General features: G+C 43.8%; 1 protein-coding gene across 5 annotated transcripts in view; it reads left to right on the forward strand.

Moving 5' to 3' along the window:
* The window catches only part of ACACB (acetyl-CoA carboxylase beta), a 398726-nt gene that overhangs the window by 298897 nt on the left and 81162 nt on the right, over positions 1 to 18667 (forward strand). For 4 of the 5 annotated variants that reach the window (XM_073582603.1, XM_073582605.1, XM_073582607.1 and 1 more), the window contains 7 exons: positions 3055 to 3192; positions 3396 to 3486; positions 5784 to 5891; positions 6114 to 6170; positions 7698 to 7739; positions 7835 to 8050; positions 8574 to 8729. In XM_073582603.1, the coding sequence (XP_073438704.1) occupies positions 3055 to 3192; positions 3396 to 3486; positions 5784 to 5891; positions 6114 to 6170; positions 7698 to 7739; positions 7835 to 8050; positions 8574 to 8729 (808 nt within the window). The remainder of the gene's footprint in view (positions 1 to 3054; positions 3193 to 3395; positions 3487 to 5783; positions 5892 to 6113; positions 6171 to 7697; positions 7740 to 7834; positions 8051 to 8573; positions 8730 to 18667) is intronic. The other variant, XM_073582604.1, reaches the window with a different exon arrangement.

Here is an 18667-nt window from a genome sequence, read left to right on the forward strand (position 1 = left end):
CCCTGCCTCCAAGTCTGTCGGCCATTGGGTCGACTTAGCTATTCTGGAGGCTTATCTTGTCAAAGACAAACCACCCGCTCCAGGAGTGAGGGCTCACTCCTCTCTGGCGGTGGGAGACTCCTGTGCCGTTCGCCACTAGGCTTCTGCAACCCAGATTTGTAAGGTCGCTACCTGGTCATCTCTTCATACATTTGCAGGATTCTACAGGGTACATACTTGCGCCTCAGCAGAGACCGGCCTAGGTAGGAAGGTGCTGCCAAGCGGTGGTCGCCCAACCTGATTGGAACAAGTTATTCTGCTCTCTCCCTTGGGATGGCTTTAGGATGTCCCATGGTTACCTGTGTGTACAACTGTTACTTATGGCCATGATCTTGCGGCAATTGCACAGTCACAGCACATAATGAAATACAGTACTGTGCAAAAGTTTGAGGTCTGTGTGGAACAAATAATGCAAAGCAGGAAATATTAGTTTAACAATTAGGAAAATGGATGGCCAAAGGTTAAATCAAATATTATTAAATCAAATAGTATTTCGTGTGACCATTTTTTTTTTTTTTTTTTTTTTTTCAAAGCCACATATTTTTCTAGGTACAGTTGCACAGATGTTTTAAGTAATTTAGCAGATATGTTGTTCAAAACATCTTGGAGAAGTAACCACAAATATTCTCTGCATGAAGGCTTGCTAAAATCCTTCTGCTTGTTCATGTAATCCCAGACAGGCTTGATGATGAGATCAGGGTTCTGTGGCTGCCATATCATCACTTCCAGGAGTCCATGTATTTCTTCACACAGAAGAAAGTTCTTAATGACATTGGCGCTAAATTTATTCTGTATCAGGACATCGACCCAAAACATAGTACCAATCAAAAGCCCCCTGATAGTATTTCATGATGAATAAGTTTATGCCTGTATTTTTCAGCATTGTGAACATTAAGGAAACTCATCAAATCGCCAACTCCATTTGCTGAAATGCAGCACCAAACTTGCAAGCAACTTCCACCATGCCTTCAGAGAGCAAAGAGCCTTCTGTTACAGAAAAATATTTTACATTTTGATTGATCATTCTAGATCACCTGCTGATATTTTTACACCCTAGATCCAGTGTTTTTGTGCATAATTGAGTTGCTAGGTCTTGTTTTCATGTTAATGGCAAGGCTTTTTGGCCACATTCTTCTGTGAAGACCACTTCTGGCCAGACTCCTCCCAACAGTAAATGGGTGTAACTGTTTTCCACTGGTTGCTGCCAGTTTGAATTGATGGCATTGGTTCAGCAATCTTTTGATTTCCAAGGCAAGTATGCATAAAGTATTTTTTATCTGCTTCACATTCCTTGCAAGTTTCCTTGGCCAACCACTGCGTCTCCCTTTCTCAGTATTGCCCAATTCTTGATACTTTTTCAGAAGCATTCGAACAGCACATTTTGAAACCCCAGTCTGCTTTGAAATCTTTGCCTAAGAGAGACCTCAGTGATGCAGTACAGCCTTGTATCTTGTGCGGTGCTCAGTTATGAAACTGTTTTCCACAACTTCACCTTTATAGCAGAGTTTGACTGTTCCTCATCCAGTTTTAATTATTCCAGTCTGAGTTAATTACTATGTTTCAAACCAAATATGAAAAAGATGATCATAATCATTGTTTGGAATAATTGGTTATCCATACACCTGATTTTGGACAAATGTATTTTAAACAGTTAATGCTGTTTTTAGGGCTAAGGTCAAACCAAATATTGGTTTGATTTAGATTTATTTTTTGTTTATTCATTGACCTTTTTTTTTAATATATAATTGAAATAAACTACTAACACTTCTAATTTTGAAAGCATTTTTATTTTGCAGCATTTTCTACACACCTGCCTAAACATTTAGCAGAGTACTATATATGTATGTGACTGTGCTAAGTAGCTACAGCAGATGATGTACAGTACAGACCAAAAGTTTGGACACACCTTCTCATTCAAAGAGTTTTCTTTATTTTCATGACTCTGAAAATTGTAGATTCACTCTGAAGGCATCAAAACTATGAAATAAAACATGTGGAATTATATAATTAACAAAAAAGTGTGAAACAACTGAAAATATCTCTTATATTCTAGGTTCTTCAAACTAGCCACCTTTCGCTTTGATTACTGCTTTGCAAACTCTTGGCATTCTCTTGATATTTCATATTTGAAATACAGTATATAGCATTTTACAATTTTTTATTTGGAAAAATTGTGAAGCCTCTTTTGAAAGGCTGGAAGCATCGCTGTGTCAGTAACATGATGGTGGAGGACTGTAGTGTAGCTAGATGAATACTGTCAATTATTTTAGGAGAGTCTAAGAAGAATTCTCTTTGAAATCAGACTTGCTGAGAAGGACATGCTCTAAAAGTAACATTTCCGGTTGCAAAAACTCAACGCGTCCTCAGTTCTGTCCAACCATTTCTCTACCATGCATAAGGATGTTGCGTTGCAACCTGTATATGATTGCCATCACAACCCTCATAGTGGTTGCCATCTAGCTCGTCCAGGAATCTGAATGGCAAACCTAGGTATGCACAGTTATATGCCTTGCTTCTTGGTTGCTGGCTTCAAAGATCAAGAAAGTTGAAAGCTATTGCAGCTTTAATTGTGGCCATATTGACTCCTTGCTTTCCTTGTAACCTATGTAACTATCCACAATTTTATATCAAAATTGTTTAAAGTTTGCAAAAAAGATTGAGTTATGTACCGTATTTATATCTGATAAGGCATGATATTCTTCAGCCTGTTTTTAGCGATTATGCTTTCTATATACAGATGGTGGTACTTTAATGCGTTTAATTAGGATGGACTTTCAAGAATTTTTGTCTTCTACAGTTTATACGAGCCGTGGTTTCTAAGTACTCATTTTGTTTCACATAACTAACCTGAAATGCTTTATCGGCAATGTTTTTACATTTACGTCGCCTTCTTTTTAGTGTTAGACTGCTCTGTTCTATACACAGTAACTGTTCACAATGGAGCAGCCAGTAGAGCATTATGAGCCAGAGTCTGTGCCGTCCTCAATTTTCATGTTGCAACGTCTTCCTCTACAGGATGTCTTTGCCTATCAGTGCCACACACCTAGAGCTAAACCGCCAAAGTAGTGAGCTTTTTATGGACAGTGGTTTTTCTCCTTTGTGCCAGAGGATGGGAGTTATGGTGGCTTTTGACAAATTTGAAGATTTCACAAGGTAGTTCTTCAATACTTTGTAGAAAACACAACCTGAATTGTATATGACTCTTCTCATTAGACCTGCTTTAGATTATATATTTTAATGTCTGTACTTTTACATCAGGTTATTGTGCTCCTTTTTAAAACGTTGGTGCAATAATTTCTGTCAGCAGCCTAAACACAGGCACGTCATGCAATTTTAACAGATATCTCTCCTTGTAGGAACTTTGATGAGGTCATTTCCTGCTTTGCAGATCCTCCTCCGTTGTTCAGTGAGGCCCGATCTACGTTTTATGATGAAGAAGACAACAAGGTAGCTGCCCCTTTTTTTAAAACAATTTCCTCCATCCATAACTTCATGATCGCACTAATAATATAGACATGGTATGTTTATAATAAAGTACTTGTTTGTTGTTAAAAGTAACACATCTGCTTATAATGGTGCTGCCATACAGGGCTGGCTCCAGGTCTTCGGGGGCCCCTTTAAGGCTGGGTTCACATTGCGTCGCGGGCAATGCTCTGACCGCATCCATTACATAGCGGCACTAACGCTATGTAACGGATGCGTTAACGCTGCCATTGCCCGCAATAACTGTAGCGCATCCTAACGCATGCCAAAATCGTCATGCGTTAGCAATGGTGCATTACTTCATGACACACCCTCGGACGCGGTCTGCAGCGTCCGAGGGTGCGTCGGGGCGAACGGACGTGTTCGCTGTGCTTAGACCTGTATGGTCTAATGCGTGGTAGCACATGGTAACAAACTGCTACCATGCGTTAGCGCATACGTTAGCTCTATGGTCACAAATGATGTAAAAAAATGACATCTGCGTTAGAAAATCCTTTTAACGGATCCGTTAAACGGATGCCCCTAACGCAATGTGAACCTAGCCTAACACAGTCATGATGCACAGGTACTGCAGAGAAATATAGGATTAGTACAGTGCCAATATTTTCACTTACTACTTACATTACATGAGTGATATCTATTGTAATTTCTACAATAGCTCAAAAACTGGACAGTAGTCCTCTATACAGTATTATGGACACAACATAGTGCTCCATACAGAATAAGCCCCATATATTGCTCCATACAGAATGAGTCTCATATATTTCTCTATACAGTATTATGGGTACAACATAGTGCTCCATACAGAATATTGAGCCCCATATAGTGCTCCATACAGTATAATGAGCAACATATATTGCTCCAACATAATGAGCCCCATATAATGCTCCATACAGTATATGATGGGCACCATATATTACTCCATTTATAATGGGACCCATATATTTCTCCATACATTATGGGCCTCATATAATGTGCCATACATTACGGGCCCCATATAATTCTTCATACATAATGGGCCTTATATAATGCTCCATACAGTATATGAAGGCCCCATATATTGCTCCATATTTAATGCTCCATACAGTGTATATGTTGGGCCCGATAGGTTGCTCCATATATAATCTGCCTCATATAATGCTACATACAGTATATGATGGGCTTTATAATGCTCCAGTAAATGCTGGGCCCCATATAATGCTCCAGTAAATGCTGGGCCCCATATAATGCTCCAATATATGCTGGGCCTCATATAATGCTCCAGTATATGCTGGTCCGCATATAATGCTCCAGACATTAAAAAAAAAAATACCTCTTCTCATTGGCCGCTGCTCTGGTCTGGACTTCTCAGCGTCGCCGTCTTCTGCCCAGTGGTCAGCATTGTTGCAAGGGTCCTGCAATCGAATCTAACCAAGTGTAACATTTGCAGGGAGATTATAAGTTCTTTTATTCCTGCCTAGTTTTCTTCAAATTCTCAAATTTTCTTCCACACTCCAAAAGTATACAGAGAAGTTAATTTTGACCTTCTGAAGAAATTGCATTAGTGGGTGTTAAAGGATGATTGCTTATGTGACAGCCACTGACCCCTGTGCTTGTCAACTATGCAGGTAACATAAAAAGAACGTCCAGGCTGTGCTTTGAGTCCATTGTGGGAGGACAGTACATTACAAATATTTATTGCGTTTGATGGGAAAAGCCACACTGAGGAACATTTATCAAGCTATACGTGCGGAAAAAACTGCATAGAACAAAAAACCTGACCTGCACTTCCATATAGTATGAGCAGGTGCCAACTGCAATGAATACATTTCTTGCAAATAGGAGGAACGCAGCAGCACTCTGTAGAGACCAATACACATGCCAACACAGAATCTATCATAATTGCTGATTAAACTGTAATAAAAAGTAAAAAAAATTCAAAAAATTACTTACAAAAGTGAAGGTTCTTAGCGCATAAATTTGCCAATTCGTGTGAGCCCATCAACCACCACAAGGTGACACTTCTCTGATGGGTCCTAGCCTCTAATAAATGCCTCTCTTGTGCTATAAAAGTCTACAGTGTGAATGGGCCAACACGTCTCTCCTGGGTTACAAACTTGCACATTAAAATAAGCTGGTACCACTGCTCATATTAAAAAAACACATTTTAGATTGTTTCCAGGTTACATCAGAATACAGTATTAATTGTCAAAATAATACACAACTTTCCGTTTGATTTTTTTACCAAGCGATTTTAATATTCTTATCTTTTTTGGCCTTAGAACATCTGTGAAGAACCCATCCACATTCTGAATGTGGCTATAAGGTCAGCAGAGCGAATGGAGGATGAGGAGCTGGTGACAACGTTTAGAACTTTCTCCCAGTCAAAGGTGTGCACTGTAATAGTTTCTTGAGTATATTTTACTGTTTAAGGCAAAGGCCTATAGTGAAATAGCCTGAAGTCTGACTTTTACAGCCATAATAATTTGGTTTGCCTCAGATGAAAATGATAACGGTCTAGTATAAAAGATGTAATTCTACATGCATTTCTTGAAGGAAATAATTACTTGAAGGTATTTGTTTTGTTATTAACCCAATTTCTTTTTTTTCAGAAGAATATCTTGGTAGACTATGGTCTTCGGAGAATCACCTTCTTGATAGCTCAGCAGGTTGGTGAACATTTTGTTATGATAATTAGTAGTGATGAGCAAACGTGCTCGGGTAAGGCATTATCTCAGCATGCTCATGTGCTCACCGAGTGACTTCGGTATGCTCGAAAAATATGTTTAATTCCCTGCGGCTGTCGAACTGCCGCAAGACATGCAGGCGCGGGGACTCTAATATATTATTCGAGCACGATGAAGACACTTGGTTAGCACAAGAGCATGATCTGATAACACCTTGTCCGAGATAATAGCTGTGCTACACAAAAAAGGAACTGCGAAGTGCCATTTGTGTGACATCCCAGCTTAATTACCATATTTTTCGGATTATAAGACACACTTTTTTCCCCCAAATTTGGGGGGAAATGGGGGTGCGTCTTATAATGCGTATGCACCTTATCGGCGCGCCGCTGCGTTGTGTCCCCGGTGGCAGTGCGGTGCTGCGGGGTCTCTCCTGACATTTTGTGAAAGGCCAGAAGGCCCCGGCAGTTCTTCTACGGTTCCCTGTGCGGTGGCGGCGCATGCACAGATGGAGATCTCGGCACCGAGATCTCGGGAGATAATTGTGGGCGCCATCTTACTGTGTGTGAGGGCTGTAGGAGGGAATCGTACGGTTTGTGTGGAAGGGCGATGGGAACATCATACTGTGTGGGGAGCTAGGAAGAAATCATACGGTTTGTGTGAAAGGGCTGTAGAGACATCATACTGTGTGAGGTCATCATACTGATGGGGGTCATTATTCTTTTGTGGTGGGAGCTGTTAATTAAGGTACATCTACTGAATTATAGGAGCAGTATGATATGCAGATTTTTACCAACTTTATAATATATGATCTAGATCAGCTGTTGATGGTAACAGTAAATGTTATAATAAGCTCTATTGTAACCTACATTCGTTGTAACAGCTAGTCAACATCATTCTGCTAAACATTGCACAATGAAATGTACTATTAATATTAAATAATATGTTAATATGTAGCCAAATTCATTTCATCCTATTGATTTGGCCCTCCACAGCAGTCAAAATCTCTCATATTGCCTCTTTCAAAGATGTATTGATATAGGGAGATAGCTGTGAATCAACAGGAGGCGTAAGAGCATCTGTCAGGCAGGACAGCACATACCCAGTGACAGATTCCTTTTAATGGGGCCTTCCTTTATTGAACAATGTCCTGTGGGAATGGCATTATTATTAGTGTTATTACTACTGTTGTTACTATTGTTATTATTACTACTATTGTTATTAATATTTTTAGCGCACCATTGATTCCATGGTGCTGTACATGAAAAGGGGTTACATACAAAATACAAATATTACAGAGAACAAACGAACAATGTCAGGCTGGTACAGAAAGGAGAGGGCAAGTTTAAGTGTTGGTGAGGTGACAGCGGGGTGAGGCTGTAAGCTTTCTTGTAGAGATGGGTTTTCCAGTTCTGTCTGAAAGTTCTGTATGGCATAAATGCTTGAAGTGCAAACAAAGAGTAAATAAGAGTAGTTTGTTCACAGATGTGATTCATTTTTGCTTTTTTGCAGAGAGAGTTCCCCAAATTCTTCACGTTTAGAGCACGAGATGAGGTTTGTCTAATTTACTATATTATTGGGTAATTCACTAAATGTTGGTTTTGTGTATACGTTGAAACAATGTTTAAGTAATTTTTTGCTTTTCTTAGTTTGCTGAGGATCGCATTTACAGACATCTAGAGCCTGCCCTGGCCTTTCAGCTGGAGCTAAACAGAATGAGAAACTTTGACTTGACCGCTGTTCCTTGTGCAAACCACAAAATGCACCTCTATCTTGGCGCAGCCAAAGTAGCAGCCGGTATAGAGGTTACTGATTACAGATTCTTCATCCGTGCCATTATTCGACATTCTGACCTTGTTACAAAGGTACTGTTTATTTCCAATTTCTTGCTTCTTTCCTAAAATATTTTAATTAGTAATAGATAAGCTAGGACAATTTTGTATATAATCGTATAATGTATATCCTTTTATGGATGGTCCTAAATAACTAGGCCTTTTTTTTGCCAATTTTTTGGCTCATTGATGTTTCCAAGTTAAAAAGCTGACCATTAGTTTTATATTGATAACATATTCTTAGGATAGGTCATAAATATAAGTTCGGTGGCGGTCCTATACACAACGCTGTCACCAATCAGCTGTTATCACCTCAGCCAGCGGCAGAATGTAATCACTGTACGAAGCAGTACATCATAATTCCGTATACTGTTTCGTGGTTGCTGGAGACTGCTGCAGATCAAGCCTCATTGAAGAGAAAAGGAGCCGAACTGCAGTGCCCAGCAGCACTGTTTAGAACATAAAGATGAATAATGCATCAGTGCAATTAGGGGAACCAAGAAAACATCCCAGAGTATTTGCTGTGAATAAACATTTTTGATTTGTCTTTCTTCAGGAAGCTTCATTTGAGTATTTACAAAATGAAGGGGAACGTCTACTGCTTGAGGCTATGGATGAATTAGAAGTTGCTTTTAATAATCCCAGTATCCGCACCGACTGCAATCATATTTTCCTTAATTTTGTTCCCACTGTCATCATGGATCCGTCAAAGGTGACTGAGTTTTTGTTTTTAACTGTTTGATATGTACTCCGCAAAATTTGCAAATCATCTAGATTTATTCAGTATCGAGTATAAGCGCCACATGCAGAAATACATGCACTTACACGTCTTGGCTGGTATCCTTGAGATGATTAGTGGTTGGCTGAGGGATGTTCTGCCAAGCTGTATCTACTTAATGATGGAAATCGTCAAAATCCTCTGCTGTCGACTCCTTTTCAAATTGCCAACCAATGACGTCCTGGATGTACTTTTCCAGAAATTCTGCAGGCCATGGTAGTATTCTTTCGTTATGTACGCTGCTCACAGTAGCAAAAGCAACATGTGGCCTGGCGTCATGCTGGATAATTCTCCTAGGACACTTTGAAGAAATTGCCGTACCTCTGGTTCCATGATTGATCCATTTTGTACTGCAATTGAAACTGGATGTCACATAACCAAGCCTAAGGTGTCAAACAGTGTGTACACAAACCACAAGACGGTTTTACACAATACTGAGCTACAATCTCAATGTCCAATTAGAGGCGTTACATTGACTTCTCGCCACCGTTGTTAAAGGGCATCTGTCACCAGTTTTGACCGATATGAGATAAGGCCACCACCTTTCAGGCCTGATAATAGAAAAATAGCTTTTATTATACTCACCTGCAGGGCGATCTGGTCCAAGGGGAGTAAAGTACTGCAGTGCACAGGCGCCAGGAAAGGTCAAAGAGCCCCGGCGCATGCGCACTGCAGTACTTTGCTCTGCCCTAGTCAGGGCAGAGAAGTGTGCCTGCGCAGGAACGCCTGGAAGACTGTGTGGATGACGTAGGGACGCGTCATTCACATGAAGCCAGAAGGAGGGCGACGATCGTAAGAAGATGGAGGCGCCAGACCAAGAACATTGACACCCCTCGGACCAGATCGCCCCGCAGGTGAGTATAATAAAAGCTATTTTTCTTCTCCTTCAGGTCGAGTTGGGGGCAGATACACAGCATTAAAGAATGCTGTACATCAGGCCTGAAAGGTAGTGGCCTTACCTCATATCAGCTAAACCTGGTGACAGGTTGGCTTTAAAGTCTATCATAGTGCAAATCGAGACAGCAATGCAGGCTGAAATATAGGTTTTTCCTATCCAGCGTTGTGTCCCACTTTTGTCTTGGATGCAATAATAGTCAAAGATTGAAACACAAAAATTGAACTTGGTTTGAGTTGGTATACATGCAGCATATAAACCCATGTTCACATTGGCCATAAAGCATACAAAACCTACAAAAGGCAAAATGAGAAAAATCCTGCTGTAATTAAATAAAAAGCAAAAGTGCATTTAAGTAATACAGAGTTCTTAGTAATTATTTGATCAAATATAGCATAAAAGCCGTCCCACCATCGACTAGGTGGCTCTGTGGTCGGGACGGTCCAGCACTGTCTAATATTAAAAACCTTATGTGTCAAAGTTGACGTCAGTGTGTGAATAAGGGCAGACAAAAGGACCGGGTCCCAATCAGTGGACACCAGTCAGGGGAAGCCTTTAAATATAATTTCCAGCTTACGAGAGGGAGGCCATACCCCAGCTTGCACAGAATTCAAAAATACAAAGAAAAAAACACAAAAATTGAGCTTGGAGATTGTCGGAGATTGGTCTGGAGACCACACGAGCAACACCATATAGATGCCTTCACAAGGGAGCATCACATAGGTTGTACTACCAGGATTATGGTTTGGGTGACATGCTGTAATGTTTGGTAGCCGAACCCTTCTAAACTTCCCAGGAGCAATTTTGCAACATCACAACACCACATGTTTGTGCTACTCTGAGCAACCTGCGTGGCCTAAACATGCTACCATGGCCCGCAGCATCTCCTAACTTGTCTCCCATCAAACAAATCTTAGTATATTGGTCGGCAATTGCAAAGCCAGCTGCCATCAGCAAATCTTGATGATTTTTTGCCCAAGTGCATTTAGTGTAGCGGGACATTCCTCAGATAACCTTAAATAACCTCATTGATCGCATGCCAAGACGTGAAAGTACAAATATTTCCATGCATGGCACTCAAATGTGATGCTGAACACACCGTGATGTTTTGAAAATTTTGTTTCATTTTTGTCATATTTTTCTTATCATTAGTCTATCAATCCTGTAATTTTTATAATTTCACAACTTTACCTTCTTGGTGTTGTAATTTGAATGTTGAGGAGTGTATCTAATATATATATTTCTTTATCAATTCATTGGGCGACACAGGTAACCATGGGTGTATGTTGCCGTCGCTGGGAGGCTGACCCTAGACAGAAAAGGAAAATACAGTTAGGTCCATATATATTTGGACAGAGACAACATTTTTCTAATTTTGGTTCTAGACATTACCACAATGAATTTTAAACAAAACAATTCAGATGCAGTTGAAGTTCAGACTTTCAACTTTCATTTGAGGGTATCCACATTAAAATTGGATGAAGGGTTTAGGAGTTTCAGCTCCTTAACATGTGCCACCCTGTTTTTAAAGGGACCAAAAGTAATTGGATAATTGACTCCAAGGCTATTTCATGGACAGGTGTGGGCAATCCCTTCGTTATGTCATTCTCAATTAAGCAGATAAAAGGCCTGGAGTTGATTTGAGGTGTGGTGCTTGCATTTGGAAGGTTTTGCTGTGAATGAAACATGCGGTCAAAGGAGCTCTCCATGCAGGTGAAACAAGCCATCCTTAAGCTGCAAAAACAGAAAAAAAAAACCTATCTGAGAAATTGCTACAACATTAGGAGTGGAAAAATCTACAGTTTGGTACATCCTGAGAAAGAAAGAAAGCACTGGTGAACTCATCAATGCAAAAAGACCTGGGCGCCCACGGAAGTCAACAGTGGTGGATGATCGCAGAATAATCTCCATAGTGAAGAGAAACTCCTTCACAACAGCCAACCAAGTGAACAACACTCTCCAGGAGGTAGGCGTATCAATATCCAAATCTACCATAAAGAGAAGACTGCATGAAAGTAAATACAGAGTGTTCACTGCATGGTGCAAGCCACTCATAAGCATCAAGAATAAAAAGGCTAGACTGGACTTTGCTAAAAAACATCTAAAAAAGCCAGCACAGTTCTGAAAGAACATTCTTTGGACAGATGAAACCAAGATCAACCTCTACCAGAATGATGGAAAGAGAAAAGTATGGCGAAGGCGTGGTATAGCTCATGATCCAAAGCATACCACATCATCTGTAAAACACGGCAGAGGCAGTGTGATGGCTTGGGCATGCATGGCTGCCAGTGGCACTGGGTCACTATTGTTTATTGATGATGTGACACAGGACAGAAGCAGCCGAATGAATTCTGAGATATTCAGAGCCATACTGTGTGCTCAGATCCAGCCAAATGCAGCCAAACTGATTGGTCGTCGTTTCATACTACAGATGGACAATGACCCGAAACATAAAGCCATAGCATCCCAGGAGTTTAGTAAAGCAAAGAAGTGGAATATTCTTGAATGGCCAAGTTAGTCACCTGATCTCAACCCAATTGAGCATGCATTTCACTTGTTAAAGACTAAATTTCAGACAGAAAAGCCCACGAACAAACAGCAACTGAAAACCACCGCAGTGAAGGCCTGGCAGAGCATCAAAAAGGAGGAAACACAGCGTCTGGTGATGTCCATGAGTTCAAGACTTCAGGCAGTCATTGCCAACAAAGGGTTTTCAACCAAGTACTAGAAATGAACATTTTATTTACAATTATTTAATCTGTCCGATTACTTTTGGTTCCTTTAAAAGCAGGGTGATACATGTTAAGGAGCTGAAACTCCTAAACCCTTCATCCAATTTTAATGTGGATACCCTCAAATGAAAGCTGAAAGTCTGAACTTCAACTGCATCTGAATTGTTTTGTTTAAAATTCATTGTGGTAATGTCTAGAACCAAAATTAGAAAAATGTTGTCGCTGTCCAAATATATATGGACCTAAGTGTAACTCCTCCTCAGCAGTATACACCCACCGACATGCACCATGTACCTCAGTTTAAGCAGATCCGCAGTTTTCTATTTCAGGTCACCTGTTGTGTATTATTAACCTTTTTCCTTTGTCTTTCAGGTTGTTCATTATGTTTAGGGTAACGGGGTAATTTCTCACCCTGTTTTCCCACATTCATGAGACCGAGAGAACAGTGTGGTGTCACCCACATCGCCGACTCTCGGACCCGCAGGCAGGACCTAATCCCCTGTCACCTTTATGGGTGTTTCGGTGCACTTCCCGGTGGCCAGTCATTGCCTTTTCCCCACCGGACCCCACTCCTCGGAGAGGGTTGGGAGGAAGACGGTGGTCACCAGCAGTTACCTTCCTCCTACTTTTAAGGGGTTGACGGTGCTGGGAGGAGGATTTTACCATACCAGTGATTCCCTTCCACCCAGGGGATCCTGATGACATCCTCATCGGTGAAGAGGACCGTGGCTCACCTTGCAGGTATGTATGATTCCCTCCCTGTAGCGCGACAGGTCAGGGAAGCATAGCATCACTGTTATGGGGCAGGGCGGCTGTAATTCTGTATAGCCCTGCATTCCTGGCCAACCTCAGACTCAGTGGCCCACTCCCCCTTCCTCCTTTCTTCCTGGCCAAGCCTCCTCCTGGCTTCCTCTGACCACTCACCACTGCGCTTTTGAATCGCGCGCCCAATTCAGCCCAATAGAAGGGCTTGCCTTGGCTGCAGACTTGGCCACACCCCCGCTCCACAGCGCACGTCTTCCCGGCGCGCTTTTGCTCCTATCACAGAGCTTCCTCTCCCTACCGGTACCCAGTGATTCAGCCAATTGAAAGGGTACTTTCACTTCCCTCACCGACCGGCATTTCAGGCATGCCCACCTCAGTGCATCGTGCTTGCTGGGACTCAGCACAGCTGATGCTTCATTCCAGTTTGTGCCTCAGCAAATAGGATCACTTCTGCAGTTATCTGCTCATGAGAGCCGCTTCACGCCGGCTAGAGGGGAACACAGGCAGCCACACACTCACTGATGATCATCGCTGATATCGACTAGGCTCTACCCTCTCTTCCTCCTTTTATCTATCCCCCCCCCAAATATCCCTTCCCAGCAGTATTAACAAGGCTTGACTTATGCCCAACCCTAGAGAGGCTTTTCGTTGCCCCTCTATGCCAACTGTGATTCATTACGTCTGTGCCCTCTGCCAAAGAAAGTGGTCCTCAGGTCAGCCTTCCCCTTTATGCCCGTCCTGCACCATGTCTGCCCCACAGGAGCACTCTAACGCCCGGGATGAGAGCACACCCCTCCCTCCGGAGTGGGCTGTTGCCATGTCACAGTCAGTCTCTGACCTGACAAAAGTGTCACAGTCCTTGTTCGGGTCCAGGAGCGTCTTCCACATTTGTCTGCCGCCACTAGTGGTCCAAACACCTCTTACGGTGATTCACACGCACCTGACCACGACCTTCACAGGGACAGATCGGGTACAAAGCAAAGGAAGTTGGCTCTTTCCAGTTTCTCCTCCAGTTCCCTGGGTCCCTTTTTTCATCCTCTAGGATGCCCTCCTCTACCCATGCCCCCTCTTCAGAGGCAGCTTTTGGGCCGGATTTGGATTCCCAGTCTGAGTCTGATTCGGACCAGTTCTCAAAAATGCAGAATATGGTCAATAGCCTAATCTTGGCAATTACCCAAACCCTGAATCTAAAGGAGGACGAGGCACCTGATCAAGAGCACTCCGTTTCCTTCAAGTGGGTAAAACGTCCATCCTGGACTTTTACCAATCACACGGAATTTGAAGCGATTATGGCTAAACACTGAGAATATCCTTAAAAGCGCTTCCTGGGAAGGAAGCAGCTAGACATTCTTTATCCCTTTAGCCCAGACCTCGTTGGTAGATGGGCAGAGTCCCCCTAATGTAGACACGCCGGTTTCTCGCCTGTCTTCCAAGACAGTCTTGTTTCTGCCAGACGGTGCATCTCGTAAGGACGCTACAGATAGACAGATTGAGTCCTTGGCTAAATCAACCTTTGAAGCGGCTGGCGCCTCCCTCTGTCCCATCGTTGCCTCCACCTGGGTGGCAAAGTCCATGTCTGGCTGGGCAAGAATGCTTCGACAGGGCATCTTGGCGACCAGTTGTTCCGCCAGGGAAAACAGCAACATCATTGCTATACACCGCATTCTCTGGTTGAAAGCGCGGTATGCAGATCCACCCTCAAAAAAGTCTCTCACTAACCTTACCTTTCAAGGCTCTAGGATTTTCAGGTCCAAACTGGATCAGATAATTTCGGATGCTACCAGCGGGAAAAGCACCTGTTCCCCAGTCCAGATCCAAACGTCCTTTCAATAGCAAGAGGTTGCTTCGTTTTTGTTCCTTTCGGCCCTTCTCTTCAGTGACTTTCTCCCAGCAGGACCGCTCTTCCGCCCCATGGGAAAGGAAGAAGCCGTCCTTCAAACCTGCACCTCACTGGCGGCCAAAGCGTCGCTCCTTCAAGCCCTCTGGGTCACGCACCAACAGGTTCTCCTCAACGTGACTAGTCACCCCACCCCTGGAAATCTCTCCAGGATGGGAGGCTGGCTTCTTCTCTCCTGGGACGCATGATTGTCGGTGGTCGACGATGCCTGGGTCAGAGAGATAGTCCAGTTAAATAATCGACACTTCTTCCACCCCAGGAAGACGTTTCTTTCTGTCTCACCCACCAAGACTCCCGTCTCAGGCCTCAGGGATTCTTCAGGCTGTCTCTTCCCTAGTATGCACAGGAAACGTTTTATAGGGTTCGACTTCAATCTTTTCCTAGTCTGAAGAAAGACTGATCACTCAGTCCGATTTTGGACCTCAAGCACCTGAACCAATACGTTCGGATCCGTCATTTTAGGATGGAGTCCCTACGTTCAGTAATCGCCTCCATGGAATCGGGAGAATTTCTTTGCTATGTAGACATTCAGGATGCTTATCTTCACATTCCTGTTTGTGTTCAGCATCAGAGATTCCTATGGTTTGTGATCCAGGAGGACCACTATCAGTTCACGTCTGTTGCCTTCGACCTGGCCTCTGCCCCAGAGTAGTCTGAAGGTTATGGCAGCGGTCATGGCCATCCTTCACTCCAAGGGGATTCTCATAATCCCTTACTTGGACGATCTTTCGTTCAAGGGGGGCCGTCCCGCCGAGACTGCGAACAGAGTCTTCAGATCACCTTGGACACTCTGGCGCATCTCGGCTGGATTGTCAACAGAGAGAAGTCCTCCCTTACTCCAGCTCAGCACCTGGTGTTTCTGGGTATGAGGTTCGACATGGCCCAAGCCTTTGTTTTCCTTCCAAAGGAGAAGTTTTTATCCCTCTGCCAGGGGATCCACACTCTAAAGCGACCAGCTCCTCTCCCCCTACGGTCCTGCATGAGCGTTCTGGGGAAGATGATTGCCGCCATGGAGGCAGTGCTATATGCCCAGTTCCATACCTGTCCCCTTTATCTGGCCCTCTTTTCTGCTTGGGACCTGGACCTGCTCATTCTACTGTCTCCCAAGGTGAGGCAGTCCCTGACCTGGTGGATGCTATCAGCGTCAGTCCTACCTTCCCCTCCGGTGGCAGGTCATCACCACCGACGCCAGTCTCCTCGGTTGGGGAGCGTTCTTTCTTCATCGCATACCAATCTCCCCATCAATCTCCTGGAGATCAGGGCACTTTTTCTTGGCCTTTGCCGCTGGTAGTTACTCCTCGCAGGCCAGAAGGTGATGGCAGAGGTAACAAGGATTCTGCGATGGGCAGAGTGTCACGTTCCTCCCATATCAGCCATACACATTCCGGGGATGGAAAATTGGGCAGCCGATTTTCTGAGTCGTCAGGGTCTTGCATCGGGCAATTGGTCTCTCAATCCCACCGTTTTCAACCAAATATGTCAAAGATGTGGCACATCGGACATCAACCTGATGGTGTCTCGGATGAACCACAAGATTCCTCAGCCAGGTCCCGGGATCCTCTAGCCATCGGTTGCGATGCCCTCGTGTTCCCGTGGTCCCAATTCCAGCTGCCTTATTTTTTTCCGCCTCTCCCCTTGATTCCGAGAGTCATGAAGAAGATAAATGCGGAAGGAATTCCTGTAATCCTGGTAACTCCAGACTAGCCAAGAAGGACCTGCTACACGGAGCCGGTCGAACATGCTCATGGACGCTCCCTGGAGGCTTCCAGATCTTCTCTCACAAGGCCACCTCTTCCACCAGAGTACAGTCTCTGAATTTAACAGCATGGCCGTTGAGGCCGCAGTCTTCAGGGAGGCCGGTTTTTCCCATCAGGTCATTCAGACCATGATTAGAGCAAGAAAGCCAGCATCCTCACGTATCTACCACAGAATACTGGAAGGCCTTCTTTCGGTGGAATGACGACAACAATTTGGTCTCATTCTTTTTTCCCTTCCTGCCATCCTGGGTTTTCTACAAGCGGGTCTTGACTGTGGTCTATCACTCAGTACCCTTAATGGTCAAGTTTCCGCTCTGTCAATTCTTTTCCAACGAAATCTGGCCTCTCTTTCCCTGGTAAAGACTTTTCTTCAAGGAGTCGCCCATCTGGCACCTCCTTATCATCCGCCGGTAGATCTATGGGATCTTAACCTTGTCCTTGGCGCACTCCAGCGCGCTCCATTTGAGCCCATTGAAGACATTCTGTTTTCTCTCCTGTCATGGAAAGTTGCCTTGTTAGTTGCTATTACGTCCATCAGGAGAGTTTCTGAGTTAGCGGCATTGTCCTGCCGTTCTCCGCTTCTGATTCTTCATCCAGACAAGGTAGTTCTCAGACCCGTTCCTTCCTTATTGCCTAAGGTAATTTCTTCATTTCACATTAATGAAGAAATTGTCCTTCTCTCTCTATGTCCCTCTCCGGTTCATCCCCTGGAGAAGTCCCTCCACAAGTTGGATCTGGTCAGAGCTATCCGAGTTTACCTCTCAAGGACTGCTTCCTTTCGTCTCTCTAATGCCCTATTTGTCATCTCTGAAGGTCGTCATAAGGGGCTTCCAGATCCAAACAGCCTCTTCTGGGGGTAAAGGCTCACTCTACCCAGACGTTCGGAGCCTCCAGGGCAGTTCGTCACCAGGCCTCGGCTTTACAGATTTGTAAGGCTGCGACCTGGTCATCTTCGCATTGCACACCTTTGTGAGGTTTTGCAGGGTTCATACCCATGCTTCGTCTGATGCAGGCCTGGGAAGGAAGGTGCTGCAGGCGGCAGTTATGCACCGGCCAACCTAAGTCTGTTTTCTTTGCCTTCTTTCTGTGTCCCACCTCTGGGACTGCTTTGGGATGTCCCATGGTTACCTGTGTCCCCTAATGAAGTGATAAAGAAAGATGGATTTTTGGTACTTACTGTACCAGCACCCTCCCTAACTGGTTGTACCGCTTTTGGGCCTATGTTCCCTTTTTGTTGGGTTGGTACATATGTTGAGTTTTTGGTTGCTTCTCATACTGCTTTAACACTAACTGAGGTACTTGGTGCCTGTCGGTGGGTGTATACTGCTGAGGAGGAGCTATTTTCCATTTTTGCCTAGTGTCAACCTCCTAGCAACAGCAGCATGTACCCATGGTTTCTTGTGTCCCCCAATTAAGGCTCCAAGAAAGAGATTTTACAGTGAGTACCAAAAATTCCTCTTTCTCCTACGCCTCATTGGGGGACACAGAGACCATGGGTGTTAAGCTGCTGGCCACTAGGAGGACACTAAGTAAACCAGAAAAAAAGTTAGCTCCTCCCCTGCAGTATACACCCTCTCGCTGGCTGAGATTCTCCAGTTCTTACTTAGTGTCTATAAGGAGGCACTTGGGTCTGGTTTCAGACCCCACCGTTTTTATTTTATTTTTGAATTTTCTGTAAATTTTTATTTTTTAATTGAGTGAAGGGGGCGACGGTTCCTTTCTACGGCCCGCTCTCCCCCGAACCAACAACAGGCAAGCACGTGGAGTAACCCTTCACTTACACTTTCCTGCGACGAATGGGGCTGATTCCTCTGACGATGGTTCCC

Source organism: Dendrobates tinctorius, unplaced genomic scaffold (assembly GCF_039654945.1).
Source record: "Dendrobates tinctorius isolate UK_male_01 unplaced genomic scaffold, ASM3965494v1 ptg000073l, whole genome shotgun sequence".
In the NCBI taxonomy this organism is placed as follows: Eukaryota; Metazoa; Chordata; class Amphibia; order Anura; family Dendrobatidae; genus Dendrobates; species Dendrobates tinctorius.